This window comes from Parasteatoda tepidariorum, chromosome X2 (genome assembly GCF_043381705.1).
Source record: "Parasteatoda tepidariorum isolate YZ-2023 chromosome X2, CAS_Ptep_4.0, whole genome shotgun sequence".
Lineage (NCBI taxonomy): Eukaryota > Metazoa > Arthropoda > Arachnida > Araneae > Theridiidae > Parasteatoda > Parasteatoda tepidariorum.
The window spans coordinates 6449383-6468601 of record NC_092215.1 but is presented as its reverse complement, the minus strand read 5'-3'; the positions used below and the strand labels follow the sequence as shown (position 1 = coordinate 6468601).

Below are 19219 nucleotides of genomic sequence, written 5' to 3'. Positions count from 1 at the left end.
TAAACCAAAGTCTAATGATCAGGGATGCCACAGGCGATTAAAAATGTAAAAAGTGGTAGAAATTTAATTCATTTTATTTATTTATTATCTCTTTAAATATTTAATCATAACTACCATCTCATACTTACATTTTAAATTATTCATATTTAAAACATAAACATTTGTTGTAGTCACTTTCAATAGTCAACTGAAAAAATATGCTATAAAAAGTTGCAAATTTTAATCCCTTGCATTAAAATTTTGAATTTTATTAGTCACCACGTTTAGCAATTTTAGTTACCCGTGGAAACCCTGAATGATGCATTTATATATCATTCATGAACACAGTCTTTAAAAAATTTTTAACAAAATATAAGGAACAGAATTTGGAAATTAACTAGTTGACTTATTTATACTTCATTGAATAAACTCTTAATGTTTTAAAATAAAAACACCAAAAATACACTACAATTGTGAAAGTGTCATTGAACCTAATTCTTGACAATTGACTGTACGTTCATTTTTAAAAATTTTCTCAAAATAATTTTAAAGGAAAAATTGTAACACATATGAAAACAATAATAATCAAAACTAAATATAATATATTAAAATAATAGTAAGAAATTATATACACAAAAAAATACTGCTAAGATCGTGAATGATGTAACACCAGCTTCATCTATTTGAGAAACCCTCTATAACTCTTAAAAGTAAAATACAGTACGACCTCGAAAATCCGGACTTCTGAAATCCGGAAATCTCTAAAATCCGGACTCATATGTCCAGTTCCTCAGAAAAAAATTTCAAAAGAAAAAATTTAAAAATTATCGCTTGGAATAAAAATTTTAATGCAAAACCACAACTCTTCTCCAACAATGAAGCAGTAGACAAAGAGGTAGAGGTGGGGTGTGAATGAAAGCTCATAGCTGATAAGGAAATTCCTGTCATTCTTATCAGTTCTGTATAGATAACAAAGAATATAAAGGGAAATCCCCTCCTCCTGAAGGGGAATCCCACAACTCTTTTGTAACAATGAAGCAGTAGATGAAGAGGTAGAGGTGGGGAATGAATGAAAGCTCATAGTGGATAAGGAAATTCCAGTCACTCTTATCAGTTCTGTATAGATAACAAAGAATATAAAAGGGAATCCCCCTCCTCCTGAAGGGGAATCCGCTCAGAAGGAGGAATTCTTCCATCTCCTTGTTTTTCCCCCTTGTGATGAAAGAAAACTGGTTCTTTCTTAACCTTGAAGCTTAGGAGGCGGGGACAAGTTCTTTCATCCCCCAACAAAAAAAGGATTAGTATCAGCTGGTACAGTCTAGTCTAGAAGCATCTGTTTCGGTTATAAGTTGAAATTCAGCTCGCGTTTTAAGCCTATATTTTCAGTTTTAATTGCTTATATTATGTTATCTAAACGATCGATTGCTGGGTAAAATGACGAAAGTTTGATTTTTAATGTCTTTTATTTATTATTTAAAGAGCATATTTATGTTAAAATCGACGTCGGAGGTCTACACAAGCGTGATTAATCGCGAAATCGGCCTGGAGAATTCGAAACTTCGATAATTCTATCAATTCAAGTAAGGTATCTAAAATCCGGAAATTTCGGAAATCCGGACCTTCCAAACCCCCCAGCAGTCCGGATTTTCGAGGTTGCACTGTAATATGAATATTTAATATTCTTCAGAAGAAAATTCAATTAGAGGCACTAAATAAAACATATTCTTGAAAACACAAATCTTTTGAAATTTATATTTACAAATCATATCCACCTCACAAGAACAAATTGATTAAGAAACCCCTGAATGAGAAAGTAGCCATCAATGAGAAGAACATTCACAAAATCCCACAACTCATAAAATGACAAGGCGTGAAATAATCATAGCCTTATGTTTTTAATTAGAAACAGGAAGCCCTGAATTTGCATAATAATGTTAAATTTATTGCATTTATTTGCATAAACTGATTTGCATATTGCATAATAATGTTATATTTATTGCATTTATGTGCATAAACTGATTTGCATATTGCATAATAATGTTAAATTTATTGCAATTATTTGCAATATAATGTTATTTGCGTAATAATGTTATATTCAGTGAATTTATCTGTATAATAATGTTGAGTTGATTGCATTTATTTGTATAAAAACATTACATTTATTTGCATAATAATGTTAATTTATTGCATTTATTTGTATAATGATAAATTGATTGCATTTATTTGCATCATAATGTTACATTTATTTGCATAATAACGTCAAATTTATTATGACATCCTGTATTTTGATTCAAATAATCAGATGCTTATTGACTTAGTTATAAATTCAATAGTCTGATAAAGGTTGATATTGAAAAGCTTACAATATCAACCTTACAATTACAACAAGGTCAAAATTGGCATTTTTGAAAAGAAAAAAAAAGATTAGGGAAATTTGCTTTTTATCTTACTGTAATCTTAACAAACCAGCATTGATTTATTTTCAAAAGCATTCAAACTTCAGAGATTTCAGTGGATGAAAGTACTAAGTGACTGAGCTTACAATAAAGGTTTTAAGTGTATTTAGCAATAGTGAGCAACTTTAAAAAATCTGTCTTTTGGCAGCATATTGAAACATCAAGTGACTGAATGCTAAGAAACAAACAGTTTAAATGAATGTAAGAATAAACAGTTAAAAGGGTGGTTTTGATTCTATCAAGAAAGTCTCTACGATTAACTTTTTGTGTTTCCTAAAACTTATTTTCAAATTATGTTAAAGTTCAAATATAATATTAAAATTCAAGTTAGGACTTTAAATTTTTGATGGGAGTTTTTAACATAGGTATATATATTGTTGAAATGCAAACACTTCTGAAAAGTATTGTAAAGAACTCCTATAATTTGCCTTTTAAAATGATTTCAATTTAAAAAAATGGTTTGTTATTTTCTATATTCAGTGAGTATTAAGTATTTTTGCTGTAACTTTGGAAGTTTTTTTTTACGCATTATCTTATACTTGGTGTCAAATTGCTATTTAATTATTGATATATATTTATTATTATTATTGCTATTTTATAATTATTATTGCTTTCTTATTATCATTATTAAATTTTGTTAGGAAAACCCTCTTAACGCTTTAAATGTGTGATTTATAGAATCAAAAGCTTGCGAGCTAAAAAAAAAAGACAAACATATTATTTATATCTTTACACATTCTGAAAATTGGGATATGCTTTTAAGTAAGATTTTATATTAATGGACATTACAATTAATTAACATAGATCTGAAACCTCATATCATGCAATGTGTATACATATTACATGAAAGTTCCATTATATAGGACATTATCCAACCAATTTAGTTTTTATTTTGTCAACGATAACAGAATTACACACAGTATCTTTTCCCATTAAAAAACTGAATAAATTTAAAGTTATGTGAAAGAATGGTGCCATATACAAAAATAATTTAAAATCCATGTTCTTTAAAAAGTTTGAACCATACCAATATAGTTCTGAAAACTTAATGTTAACAACAAAAAGAAGAACCATAGCAGTAGCGAATGATAAAGTGGAGAAGGATAAAATTAGCCTACTCACATTGATTTTGAACCTAAATAGAGGTCAACAATTAAAAAAAACCTATGAAACAAAAAAATAGAGTGAAAAAAATTCATTGATTTATGAATTAATAGCATAGCTGCCAAATCACCTGTTTTTTTAGGAGATTTTTTTAAGAGGTAATAAAAATTTATACATTAATATTTATATTTGAAAAAAGTTGATCACAATTTTGATTTTATGATTCTGATTTATAATGTTGTCAAAGGTTATTAAGAAAAAGGGTGCGCTTGTTCTTGTTTTCCAGTGGCGCCATCTCTGGTGAAGAATTAGACTTCTGCCACATCCATATTTCACACCTGTTTATAGGGCGGACACATTCATACATCCACAGATTGTGATTTTGACCAAAAACCAGAAAATGAGTAATCTCCAATTCAGCACCCCCAGAGGTTTATATTTGTTAATGGGAACATGGAGGATGTTGTGACCCCACAGATTTAATGTACACCAGTCACCATTTAATACACGGGGAATCTTCAGCCGGCTGGATTCGAACTCCTGTTCTCACGAACGAGAGTCCAGCATCCTACTAACCAGGCTATCCCGGCCCCATTCCTATTTAAAACGATTCCGGTTCATACTGATTCTTGTTTAAAATACTTGTTTGTAATGATTCTTGTTTATAATGATGAATGATCATTATGAATGATCATTATGAATGATTTTAGTATATAAATACATAACAGTCAAAACAATATCCTCCAATTATTAAATTATTGCTTGCATAGTCAAAATGATTACTTTTAAAAACTGTTAATTAAATTTTTATATTGCTACCACTATACCACTAAAAGAATCATAACAAGAAATTGTAAAAAATGGCAACTATGTAAGAGATGGATTAGAGAATATTTCTACAACTATGGGAGAAAGTAGATTGCAATGCCCTAGGGAGTATCTAAAAACTTAGCAAATTAGTAAATTTACAAATATGTCTCTTAGAAACCTTCATCCACTCAGCTCTTAGATTATGAGCAATTTTTTTTTATTAAGCTACCAAAATGGTTGCAAGGAGAGCATCTGATTGCAAAATGATAATTTTCTTTTTACTTTGAAATTACAAAAATTTATTGAAAAGCATTGAAAAAGCATACCAATTAAGAAAGAAGTAATTAATTGTTAATCTATTTTCTTTATTTTTGCCTATAAAATGCAATTTCAACGTTTTATATGTTTAGTTCTTTTATAGACAAATAAAATCTTAAGTATAAGAGCAAAAAGTATGAGATTCAGATAAAAAGTTAAAAATTTCAGAAACTTAATATTCTGCACAATATCTTTTTCTTTTAAAAAAAAAAGCTATTGATAAACTCTTTTAATTTGAAATTGTTTGATATTTTAGGACAGTAAATTAGGTTTTCAAAGAGTAATAATATTTGGACAAGAATTAAAAGCTTTTTTTAATATTTTTTTTTAAAAAAACTGGCACAGAATAAGACTTTAATGAGGTTTTCAAACAACCTATTATATTAAAATGCATTTTTCTCAATTTCAGCTCTAGAGAGAAAAGTTAAAACTGATCAGTAAAATTTATTTTTGATACTTCTGATAACTTATTTTTTGTACTGACTTCTTTCTTATTTTTGATAAACTGCTGACAGGCATAAGGATTTCCAATACAAAAGAATTCACATTCATAAAATTAATCAGTGTAACAAATGTCATGATAAATATATTTTTAGAAGGCTTTTTTAACCATTTACCTTATATGAGAGAGACAAGCTGAATTCAAATGAAAACAGTTTTTGCTAGCATTTTTTCTTTTTGTACAGATTTTTCACTTTTACTTTTCTTTATAATTGATACTTTAGAAATACTTTTCATAAATCATCAGTAACTAATTCAATTGATAGAATAAAGAACTATTACGATACAAGGAGTAAAAAGAAATGATGAAATATACAAACAAAATATTAATAGTGATAGAAAATTAATGACATTTAATTTCTAACCAGTTCTGGAAGAGATATTATGGTTCACTTAAAATTTTTCCCCTACCAAGCTGTTCATTTGAGAAAATATCATTTAAGTATGCAAAAAATGTAAAACAATTTATCACAAATTTCACAGACTAGCAGGGTAAGGAGTTTGGCATAACATTTATAAAAAACATGTTCACAGAGTAAATTGCATAGTCTAGAATTTTTATATCATCCAAAATTATACGAGCTTTCAGTATTAGTGTCTTTAATTCATTATATTGCTGAGTATATTAGAAAATGGTGTGATATATATTTTTTTAATGTGAGTACAATACAAATTGACTAGATTTTGTTTCATAAAATTCCAATTACACAATATAATAACAAGTATGTTGCAATGTATTTCAAAGATGAAAAATGACTTAAAATAGAAGGATGAATGTTTCTTACGTTGAAGTTGATAACTAATAGCTTGTTAATGTCTATCACATAGTAAAATTTTAAGGACAATAAGGCACTTTGTGAGCTACCTTTGATTTAATTTAAAGGTAACTATTTCCATAGTAGGAAGTTGAACATATGCTTCTCTAGTAAACTTGCTGCCAGAATACATCAAGGAAAGAGACATTTCTTCAACTGTATTCCCAAATAAGTTAGGAAACAATGAAGCAACAGACATCTAAAAATTTCCACATTATTAATATGTTTCATTTAAATTACAAAATATACATAATCTGAGAGAGGAAAATATTTGTCAGAAACATATAAGTAAAGGAACTTGGACTTACTAGAAAGAACTTACTAGAATTATTTACAGGGTATTTTGCTACATTTTAGATCTTCAAATCTATGACTTTTCATGACTAATTCCAAGAATTTTTCATGACTTAACGAAGTTACTATTTTCTCTGACAAAAACACAGCAATAAATTTAAAAAAGCATTAGAATAACATTAATTAAAATGAAAGGTATAACCAAAACTGTTATACTCTGCATCTTCATATTTATAGATTTTAAATTTAAAAAACAGAGTAAAGAAAGAGTTGAAGCAATGAAATAGCCAAAAAAAAATTACTATGCTATGACTAGCTTGCTTCATCTAGAATTTTAAATTAAAAAATAAAAATAATAAAGATACAAAAATTGTGATTCACAGAAGATTAAAAGATAATTTTCTCTAGAAATGATGTTATTTCTTTCAGTTTTTAAATGAACACCATAATTTTTAAAGAACACGATAAAACATTTTACATTTTAATAAAATACGACTGTGAGTGGGGTTTTTGTCAAATTCAGATATTCGGAACATCATGAAATTTGAAATGGGGGGGGGGGTAATTTTCATTATAAAAATTAGATTTTTCGGCGACCTAAATCCATGACTTTCCAATATTTTTCCTTAAAAAAAAAGTTAAAATCATGACATTTCATGACAGATTTTGTTCAATACCGAAATCCATGACTTTCCAGGTGCGTAGATACCCTGCATTTATCTGACTTATCAGAATTTTTTATTATAAGCTAGAGATTTTGTATCAGAAATTAGTGCATCCATAATAAAACAATTTGAAGAAAAAAAACACACAAAAAAATCATATTAAACAACTCTATCTAGGGTCTGAATTAACAATGTGCAGATTATGAGAAGGTACTCTATATCAATATTGTTCAACTATAGTTCAATTGGAAGTGTATGCACTGCGAAATTATTAAAAACTATTTATCAAGCCTTATGATATCATTACTAAATTATAAAGTGTCTGGGGTTTGGAATTTTTATTTTATTTAAACCATACTGTAAAGTTACTGCATTACCTAAGCTTTTTATCGGCTTCATAACTTACAAGTAGAACTTTAATCTTTTTAAAGATAGGATTATTACTCTTACCAATTACAGTAAGCTATAGTTTACACATTTCCAATGCGTTAGCACAGGCCAAAGCCGCATCCTAGATTTGGCAACTTTTAACCCACTAGGGTTAGTTTTAGTTATTAATGTATACATAACTGAAAATAAAGTTGCGCTTGCTAACATTAAAAATTTTATCTCAAGTCAAATTTAGAGTTTGAACATGATTCCACATAATTCTCTATGGCTTTTTCTGAACTTAGCTTCATGAGACATTAATTATGTTATTTTCGAAAATGGATAAATCCTCTGACAGTGGCAATGTATTCACAAATTTATTTTATTCCAAGATCACGGTTGAAGTTTTAAGCTAAAGCTATTATCAGTTGCTGACTTAGGACCGTTTCCATGCTAGACAAGAACTGGAATTGAAAAAACTATGGGTGGAAGGAAACAGGCATGAAAGGGGAGCGAGATAAATTGAGGGACCATGAATTTCCAGGTGAATAATGAAAGATAAGAATTTCAATGTATTAAACTAGACAATAAGAGAAAAAAACTACTATGGATAAAAGTTGTTAGAAGAAAAACTTTTTTGAATTTTAAAAATAGTAAAAAAAATTTTTTGTTTAATTCCAGACATTATAATAAAGATGTTTTTCTTTTCTTTCATTTTCAACAAACAGAACATTATTATCTTGAAAACTGAAGATTTAGTGTAGCTTTGAACTCTCCATAGAATAAAACAGGGTTGATTTTCTCCCAATCGAGCAAGCGAACGGCCTTAATGGAAACTGTTCAGTTCTACTACAGCACATCAACACTTTTCTTTAGAATTTGCTAATATCTTTATTTCTATCTTCTTTTTTCAGATTTTCTATATCATTCATGATCCATAAGCTAATATTGCTAAACTCACTCAACAATTTAATGGATAAACTTTCATCAAACTTCTTCAAAATCTCTACTTTCTTTCAGGGTTACCACTTAATTTCAGAAGAAAAAAAATTTCCTGACTTTTCCGGGTATTTCTGGAAAATTTCATTGGAAATCCAGATCATATATTATTTATACAATTCAATTTTTCATTGACAAACTATGATTTTTTTTATTTAAAATGTCAGATAAATATCATTGAAAGAAGATGGAAACATCAAAATCATTGTCTGAGGAATAAAAAAAAAGTTTCGCGCTTCGCAATAAGAAATTAGATCTAAAATTATGAGCATGGATGACTTTTGTATATCAGAATATACATAATTAAGAATTTAAATTTTTAGAAAGGATAAGTATGGATATAGAGAGCATTAAAAATAAAAGGAAGAAAACAAATAAATGCATGTGTTACTAATTATTAAAGACTAAAGGACAAAAGCTACCTTTAACTTGACTGCTCCGGTCAAGTTAAAGGTAACAATGAAAATATTTTTTAGATTGAGTTCCAAAACGGAAGGAATTTTTTAATTTCAAAGGGGAATGAAGTCAGTTCTACTTTACTTACTAAGCACAAACTGAAAGCTTTCAGGAGACTTCTGAAAAAGCACCAAAAATAATATAGTTTTGAGAAAACTACTTGCATAAAACAGAAATAAAAATGATTGAAAAAGTAATGAAAAACACCCTACTATCTACAGATTTTATTTTTCTCAAGTGCAACTGAAATATCAGTGGCATAATTTAGATCAGGACGCATCCAAAGATTTTTTTTATGAAAAATGTTTCCCTTGGAAAACATATTTATTACAAATGAATTTTGCAATATTGATCAATATTCATCCTTTATTAATTTAGTTAATAAAAATTGTTTTAAAACATAAAAAAACATTTCGAAATATACTTTTTGGAGTACTTTATAAATTTAAATATTGCTTTAAAATAAATGTTTACTTTAAGAACTTTTTTTCCTGATACTGTCAAGTGGAAATACTTTGACTAGAAATTTTCTTCTGGAATTAAATTCAACTTCTCATTATAAAACAAGCTTACAACTGTTATACATTCTTTTTGAATATATTATAAAAGCATTAAGTTTTATATTATGAATACTAAAACTATTTTCATTAATAATTTTTTCATAATTATATTAACTTAATTATTGAAACACTTTTGTCAGGGTTCCCACTCAATTTCAGAAATTTTTTTCCTGACTATTCCAGGTATACCAGATAAATTTCAACGAAAATTGAGACCATATTTTCATCAGCAAACTTTGATTCTTTTATTTGTAATGTGAAATACTAGATTTTATGTGTAAAACGATATTATTAAATGGGAAGGGAACATTTCAGTTTGACTAAAATGTGAAATTTTTGCAACAAATAATTGTAATTATATAACTCCAATCTCAATAACTGATTACTGTTACTGACAATTTTAAGACTGGTTATTTTCCAGGTATGATATAGGAATATTACAGGTTCTTGTAAAAAAAAAAATTGCAACTTTCCCTGATATTTGGAGTTAAAATAAAATTCCCTGATGATTCCAGGTTTTCCCTGTTCTCCCTGACCTGTGGAAACCCTGCTTTGTAACTGAAATCCAAATTAGTTCAGATCCAAATTACTTCAGTGAGAATTATCTTTCAACAATGGTAAAAATACATTGGGAACCCTGGATTAAGATAATTGCCATTTTGAAAAAATCTGTGAAAATAACATTTTAAGATAAACATTTAAAATAAACTTACTGTTCCATTTTGCATAGTGCACTGGCCCCACATCTTAAAACTAAAATCAAAGCCCATTCGGTGTAAAGAAAGGACTGTAGAATTAGATGGTAAATTAAGTGTTCCCGTTTGTGCTTGTAGAGTCTTTAAATTCACTAAATGTACATCACATGGTAACTCCAATCCAACAGCAACAAAACTAGTTTTAAGAGGAGCATCGGGGTTTCTCAAAACAATGGTGGATTCTACATCTTTATCTAATCTTACTAAAACAAATATAGGATGAATAAGAGATAATGAGGCATGATGAGCCAGAAGAGAAGGATAACTTGTAGAGCCCTAAAAAATAATAAAATCTTTGATTAATAACTCTTAACATTTATCTTTATAAATATTAAAGAAAACTTTGAAAACCAAATAGAAATAAACATACATTTTTTTAATACAAAAATAAAATTAAGATAAAAAATAAAATAAAAGTGAATTAAAATAAGCAGAGCAAATAAAAAAAAGATAATAAAAAATATGTTTAAGAACAATAATATAAAAGAAATAAATGAAAGACTAAGGCAACATAATGTAATACACATAAAATAATGCTTAAAAGGATTTTATGCATAAAATGTTTAAGAGCTGAAGTAGGAAAAATTTTACTTTTTTTTAAAAAAAAAACCTAGTCAAAAAACAGTTACATTTTTTGTGAATCTTTATATGAAAGACATTTACAATACATTCAGTTAAATTGCAAACAAAATTGAGAAGGCTGAGAAATAATTATTCAATTCTTTGTTGCAATTGAGATTTCTTACATTTATTCATATTTAGAAAAATATTAAAAAGCATTATCATAAATTCATATAATACATCTAAAACAAAAATATACTTTTAGATAAGTATAAGTTTACAAACGTGATCGAATATCACAACTTAATTTCATGCTTTTTTACTATACATAGCATGGATATTAAAGTAGAATGTAATGAATAGATAAGATCATAAACTCCACTTTAGAGTTCAGAGTTATGTTTACTGTTATGTGAAAAAATGTCCTGTTTTAATATTAATTTTCTAACAAAAGTAGATTATTAGGAAAGTAGGTAGCATTTAAGTTTCAAATTTTATATTATATAAGTAATGTAGTAAAAAGCAGTGGCAAACAGATTCATATGCTCCTAGCAACAGAGCAGCTCAGATTTCAGGCATATTAATAAAATTTCACTTCAAAAAAATTACAATAAAAACTTTACCTAAAGTTTTTATACAAGGAAATTTTGAAAGCTTATTTGATGTCACAGATATATAGCACAACAAAATTAGTTACAGCATAATTCAATAGATGAACCAAAACCTTGTTGAACTTGTTTAATATTACCATAAAACGACTTGTGCGTTGTTCTAAAATTATTCGAAAATAAGCAGGAGTATCTCGATTGTCAGTAACCCCTTGTTGCAAACCTCTGTTATCATCTTGATTCAGTCTTCTGTCCAAAAACACTTCAAAATGACCTAAAAGTAGAATTTACTTATATATGTAAAAGAAAAAAGTTAATAGAAGAAACATATTGAGATTAACCCTTTGATTATGTGTAACAAACTCAGTATGGAACATAACACAATGTGTGGTGGCTTTTGATCACTAAACACCAGTTTCAATTCATGTTAATTAAACAAAATTATGTTTGGAAGGAAATTTGATCAAGTAACAAAACAGTTAAAAGAACTTCATATTAATAAAATTTAGACAATATAATACTTGGAGCAACAGTATATTATGAATAATTAGTGATTGATAGTTAATATTCTTTCATACCAAGTAATAAATGAAATTTTGTAAGTAGATCTAAATTCTGTCATACATATACTTCGCTGTTCTTAGCATCAAACACTGCAATACCAAAATAAGAAATTTAAACCAAATTAAATATAATTTTGATGAAAAATAAATTTACATAATTAGCAACAAGTTGAAAATAAATCTTGAACAAAAAAAATAAGCACACACTAGAGTATAAATTAAGAGAATTTAAAGATTTGGTCAAATATCCTGAAAAATACTTAGCAGATTTTAATGAAAATTGGTATGAACATAGATTGATTTAATATGACTAAAATAAGCGTTTAACAGTTATAATACACATATCTGCTCTTATATATTATTCAGAGTCAGAAGGTATAAAACAGTAGTCTTGAGTAACATGCTTAAATGATATTGAAAAATAATGATTTTTCACAAAAACAAGACAAAAGTGAAGGATTTAAATAGCAATACTATTTTTAATTTTATTCTATTCTGTTTTTATTCAAATTTGGGTTCTAAAAAAAATTTATTAAAAATTAAAAATCCTAATTTCTTTTGAGGAATTTATTAATACATCCAAAAAACAGAAAAATGGTTAAATGCAATACAAAAGGAAATTAATAGGATACGAATGTATGTGACATAATTTCAAAACCTAGTAATACCAATATTTTAGAGGACAAATAGATATTTATATTTAAGGAAAATTCTACAGGAAAATTTTTAGAAGGTTTACAGTTAGACTATTAACAAATTAAAGGTGTTAATAACAATATATTTTCCCCTGTGGAATTTTCGCTATAGTTAAAATATTAATGAAAATTTTTGTTGCTCTAAATGAGTGGATATCATGTAATGCAAATATTAAAAATTCATATTCAAACGGGAAGTTAAATGAAGTAATGTACATCGATGACCAAAAGGTCCTTCTGAACTGAAATTAGAAAATCATGTTCTTAAATTAAAAAGTCTCTTTATGGGTCACGCCAAGCAAAGAAGAGAATAGTATGAATTATTAAACAAAACCTATTTTTAATTCAAATTATAACAGTGTTTACCTTTATAAATAGAAAGCAATATTTGTTCATGTAGAAAATATTTGCTAAAAATCAAAAGTATACTAGATAAAGTGTCAAAACAAAATCTAATATACTAGATACGTTAAGCAGAATTTAAAAATCGTGGTGATATATTTTGCTTTTTAGGAGTGACATTTGAAACATTAAATGAAGCTCAGAAATCATAACTCACAAAAATAACTCATGATTAATTTGAGTTATAATTTTTTTGTTACAAATAAGCATTATGGGTTACATCATCATTATGGGTTTATTACTATCCAGCCAACTTATATCTGTTGTTAATCATTTGGATTTATAAGTGTTTAATTTCAGACACAGATTGCAACAGCTTAGTTTGGGAATTAAAATGTGAATCAGTTAAAAAAAATTATTCTAAGCAGGTACATTTATGAATCAAATTTTGTAACTTAAAATAATGTGATAAATCTTATTCGGTAAAAAATAATTTGAATATTTAGAGTTATCTTTTTGAACTACTAAGCTTACACTTATGTGAAAAGATCATTAGATTAAAAGTTCTGAGAGTATTTTGCTTTTTTATTTTCTATATCGTACTTTTAAATTTTTCAGACTTTTCTAATAATGAATAATAGACTTATTTTTATATCTAAAATAATTACAGACAAAATGAATAGCTGAAATTTTAAATTTGAAATAAAAATAATTTATTTACCAGGTTGCAAACTAGCAGCTCCAACAGAATGAGATGTAAGAAAAGTGAATCTTAAGTCATTACTTTCAAAATAAGCCATTGTACTCACAGGATACACGTTAGCCTGTATTGGCAATTTATCATAATTGTGTCTTCTAATCATCTAAAAAAATTAGAGACATATTAAGAATAATGAACAATTACTGAATTCTTTTTAAAAAAATTTTATAGAAAAGTAAATTACGAAATAGGAAATTTCAATGAAAACAAAAATGAATTATTGTTTTCCTTAGTAATAAAAATTAGCATCAAACATTAAAAATGATACAAATATCATAGCAATATTCTGTAAAATTTGGAAAATGTCTCTTTTCAGTTAAAATTAATGAATGATAGGTTTTTCAGCAATTTTTAAGTCAAAAAAGGGGAAAATGGGCCAAAGAAAAAAATGGGAACATGTGTCCGAAAAAAAGAACCAAGAGGTTGAAAAAGTGATAAGATAATTCTCTTTTTTTTAAAATCAATTTAAATACATAATTTTTCGTAGAAGGGACAAGATTTCGCAAAATTCAATCATGTTGTTTCAATGGCTTCTTTCAGTTTCTGTACTGATTAGACGATTCTTTAAACATTTTGTATGGATTTATATCAAGAGTAAGTGAGACAACTGCTATATTCTTTAACTGATAGTGGGTAAAACAGCTATATTCTTTACCTTTAAGCCATTAATTTACTGTCCTAGATTTAAATAAACTGGCATTGTCTTTTTTAAAAACCCACTTTGATCCACCTAATACATCCGTGAAAGGTAATATAAGTGGCTTCAAATGAGTTTTGACAACTATTCAAAAATGATTAACTTGTTTGGCCACACTTTCTTAGGTTATGATAATGATAACTATAGCTGTTAAGAGCACCAAAATTACACTTTATTCATTGTCAAACAGAACATTAAATCAATCATAGCGATTTGACATGCAATTGCAAGCTCAACCTAATCTCATTTTTTTATAATGTAGTTTAAGACAAAAAATTCGTACCATTTAGCACCTTTTGCAATATCAGAATTCACAAGTTTGCCTATGAATGAGATCTCTTGAAACAACAAGGCTCCTTTGATTTTTGATATAATTTGTTGAACAATTTTGGTAAGATTATTTGAATTGTTTCTATCTTTGCTAATTTATTTTTCTCAGTTTTTTACTAACAATGTGCTTGTGGTTTAAAATTCTTCCCATTTGCTTAAACTAAGATTTCTGATATAATCTTATTTTTAACTTCTAAATTCTGAAAATTTCTTAATACATGAACTGCTTTGACCACAAAGAATTTGAATAAAATTTAAAAGTAGGAAAAATGAAATTCATGATGACAATTGAAAAAGTAAAAAATTTCTAACTTAGTGTGATTTGTTAAAAATCTGTATTTAATCCAGCGTCTAAACTTTTGAGACAAGTAAAATTTGAACTTTAAGTCTTTTAGAAATTAATTTGTTCTTTTCTTTGAATCTTCTCACATCTGTTTATTACATTAACATTAAAATAATTGGGATATAATTTGTATTATTTTGAAGCTTAAAGATTTCAAAGTGTACCTAAACTTTTGCTGCAGATGGTATTAAAAGATAATGACAAATAAAAAACTTGTAAAATATATCAATGATTAGTAACACAAATACTGTAAGTTAAATTTGAATTTTAGTCTAAGCTTTGAAGTTAGACAGAAGAATTGAAGTTGATGATTTAAAAGATCTACATTGAATTGCAATAATACTCGTGCTATCTAATGCTGATCAAATATTATATATATTTAGATCCCATTTGTGGCAGAGATATGCAATTTAGGTCCTTCATAAATTTGGATAACATTTTATCAAAATGTACAGTGCTACAACTTGCTTGCTTCAGCCTGTTTTATTTAAATTTTACTACTACTCTTAGAATTATTTTTTCCTGGCTGCATTGTTATGGATGGTTGACTGTGTGAAGCTACCCACAGATGGCTCTAGGGTTTAAAATTCCTTGTAAGACTTCTGAGTTACTACTTCCGACTGATTTTTACATCTAAGCTTTAAAAAAAAACACCATCTAATATTAATATACTTGTAGTTATTACAATATAACACGTTCTTTTAATCTAACTTTCAACTAAACAAACACGAAATGAATTTCAGAGTTCGCAAGCTTGCTCTGATGCTACCCAAAAAATAACCAATGGTGCTATTTTACACAAATATAGCCATAATACTCAAAATATGGCTAAACTTACACTTTATTTATGCTGAGATATTAATTTTGTTAAAGGCTCATGACCTGTTAGTTTTTATAAATTACAGAAAACTCTTATGAATGATATAATTCTGCGCAAATTTAAACTCAAATCTCAATAACAAAACTTCCTAGAATATTAAGCCTGTTCACACATCACCTCGTAAGCATAACGCAAGTGGAGGGATACATCAGAAGTCTTCTAACTTTCTTCCGGTTTTAGGAAGCTTGTTATTGTTTACTTTCATTCAACCATCTGTATCAAAACCAAATTTTGCAGCTTTTTTTTCCTTCCATTTTTTTAACAAGTCTCAGCCTGCCTCTTTCTTACTTGGCAATATAAGATGGCTACTTTATTGAAAATATAAGCAGCACTTGTCTGTCAAATTTTAGGTAGGAGAAGGCAAAGGAGAGTTTTCCTCGAAGTTTCTGAAAATAATATATAGGACAGGGGCAGAAAGAAAGAGAGACTGGAAGAGGAGATTGAAGTGGGCCCACAATTAAAGATAGAATTTAAGATTTTTATTTATTTTTTTAAGTAACTCTACAGCAGTGCAGAAAAATATTTATAATTGTAACCTTTAGTGATTACTCGAAATTATTTTATTTATTATTTCAAATTCATGTAATGATAGTGTTTAATAATAGATAAATTAATCAACATTAAAATTACATAAAATATATTACCTTCTTTTGATTCTTATTTTTAGAAAAACTTAATAGTTAAATTTCTGCTGTATGTGTTGATGGTGATTTGGGAAATGCTATAGTTGTTAAATATTTTAAAATTTAATTGTAGCCAATTTTAACTTGCTCTTTAAGCCAATTTCAGCTTTTCTGATAAAATTTACAACACATTTCTCAATTTAATGTTTTCCTGTACACTACCCAAATTGTCACCACAAATGTCAGTCGAAAGTGTGCAAGAACTATCAAAATTTTTTAAATAAAAAAAATAATAAATCTTAAGGATTTAACACTTAAAAATAATATATGCACAACTTTAAAATTTTTAAGAATTTATCTCTTTTGAAAATAATCATAAGTATATAACTGTTATATCTCCATATTTTATGAAAAAAAATTTGCTAGTAGAAAACATGTTCATCATTTCTTACCAAAATCATGTAACTTTCAAAAATAAAAATTTGACCAACTGAAATACACACCAATCAAGTAACAAGCAAGTTTATTTAAAAAAATTCACAAGATGGTTTTTACAAAAAATATAAAGACTTCTAAACAACTCTAAAAATACATACCAAAGTAAGTCAATTCTCTTAACACATTTGTATGAAGTGATTTTAGAATATAACTAATCATCTTATATAAAGACATTTCTGTCAAACATTTAAAAGGTATTAGTAAGTAAAGTATTAACAATACTCTATCATCTAAAGTTTTAACCCATTGGCGGTTCAGCGAATGAGCAAAATTAGAAGAATGTTTCTCCCCAATACACTCTTTCCCTATCTAATAACATGGGAAAACCGGTTTCGCCATGCAGAAAAGACTGCAGGTTAAAGTACGACTTTTTATGTGCAGAACCGTCATTGGACTAGGTACAGTTTAACAAAAACATAATATGTTATAAATGTAACATACCTGAAATCCATTTAAATCTGTGTAAAAGTCTTGGTTATCATTGGTTATATTAGTTTCAAACCTCATTATGAGCTCTTTATTGGTATCAGAAGCAATATTGATCATATTATAAAAATCAATTCCAGTTCCATCCAAACCTGTAATTTTAAAACTTAACATAATGAAAATACTTAATAAATTAAACATTTATTTTTCAATGAAAGTACCTTACCAGGTGAATTTTTTAAGGAAACATGATGTTCCACTTCATGTAAAAACACAATAACTTCAGACATTAGTGACCCTTCAATAATTATAATTTCAGGTTTATTATATTCAACTTCCTAGGAAAAATAATCATTAATTTATGTTAATTAAAAGCAGATGAAAATTGTAAACAAAAAACCAATAAAATAATTTTTTTTATCTATAACTGAAAGTTAGTAATATTCATTCATAAATTATAAATAATTTAATTACTTTTGCTTCAGAATCTGGTAAAAATAAGTATGCTCCACTCTTATCTTTCCCTTTAGTTTTAGTGCCATACTTCAAAAATTTAATTTTCATATCTAAGTCAATAGCAGAATCAGCTGATATCACTTTCTAAAAACAAATTAAATGAATAAACTAAAAAAAAAATATGATCAAATAGTAAAATTAGAATTAATCTGATTTAGTTTTAATCATTACCTTAAGTAATCCATTAGATCCACTAAATACAGCAGTATAATAATCAGATTTGATGGTAAAATCTATTGGGGTATTTTCAATGTGATATACAAGAAAATCTCTGAAACGAAATAAATTCCAATCAATAAAAATAATTAATAAAAAAATTTGATATTTTTACCCTTCTGCCATTGCAACATTTTTCTTGGCAAGAACACATTTTTCCACTGTTTAAATAGGGAATATTATGCAAAAAAGGATAAAATGGAAGATTTACTTGCAAAACTGTGTTAGATTATTTTGACAACAATTCAGAATAGTAAAACAAAACGTATCACCTTGCTTTCTTCCTACAACCTTAAACTTTTTAACCTTTTACTTTCATAAAGTAAAGGTGTGAGACCCCACAGTCAAGTTATATTATACCTAACAAAGAAGAATTTCTTTTATTTTTAGAAATCCTGCGGCATACTTAAGAAATGTGCCTTTGTCGACCACACATCCAACATATTTCCTTTACACGCAGCTTACAAGTAAAACAATCATTTAATGCTATCAATTATGTCAAAAGTTATTGCACTTCATTTTACTTTTTTCTTTCTTATTGTAAAAACTTATGATTTAAGAAAGGTACAATTTTATAGTTCTTCATACATTTCTGTCATAAAAATTACTGACTTTCATCCAATACAGAGCCATATAATCCTGTCTACTATCTGTAGGAAAAAGCAACCTATTCTAGATATGTACAGTTAAAATTCTCTAAAGCAACAACTCTCTGTTCCACAGTAAAATAGTCGTTAATGGAGGTTGGTCGCTTCTAGGGGGTACCTTCATTGACTTCAAAATGATATCAAAGGCACATGATTTTTCTCAAGCAATTTTACTCAGTGTCATTTTCATGGTGTGGAAATGCCACTAGTGTTGGCGTCATGAAAATTGAATCGATGAACAAAATTTAGCGTCAATAAAAATGACCTTAACTGATACAATTATGTGTAAAAACTAATTTGAAAATTATGAATGACTGAACTATTTTAAATAAATAAGCAATTATGTTTTTTGTTTAAGTTTGCATACAATTTTATATCATTAAAATTAATTATATAGCTTTAAAAATGAGAAGAGGTTTGTTTGAGATGCTCA

At 27.3% G+C, this 19219-nt stretch overlaps 1 protein-coding gene across 4 annotated transcripts in view; it reads right to left on the bottom strand.

The window, feature by feature from the left end:
• Positions 1–5110: 5110 nt before the first annotated feature.
• LOC107455528 (alpha-mannosidase 2) overlaps positions 5111–19219 on the bottom strand; it is a 70937-nt gene continuing 56828 nt past the window's right edge. For all 4 annotated transcript variants that reach the window (XM_043046189.2, XM_071188374.1, XM_016073131.3 and 1 more), the window contains exons 15-22: positions 18095–18194; positions 17882–18007; positions 17634–17745; positions 17423–17559; positions 13572–13713; positions 11391–11524; positions 10040–10357; positions 5111–6182 (exon numbers count right to left, since the gene is read on the bottom strand). In XM_043046189.2, coding sequence (XP_042902123.1) covers positions 6030–6182; positions 10040–10357; positions 11391–11524; positions 13572–13713; positions 17423–17559; positions 17634–17745; positions 17882–18007; positions 18095–18194 — 1222 coding nt within the window. In that variant the 3' untranslated portion in view covers positions 5111–6029. The remainder of the gene's footprint in view (positions 6183–10039; positions 10358–11390; positions 11525–13571; positions 13714–17422; positions 17560–17633; positions 17746–17881; positions 18008–18094; positions 18195–19219) is intronic.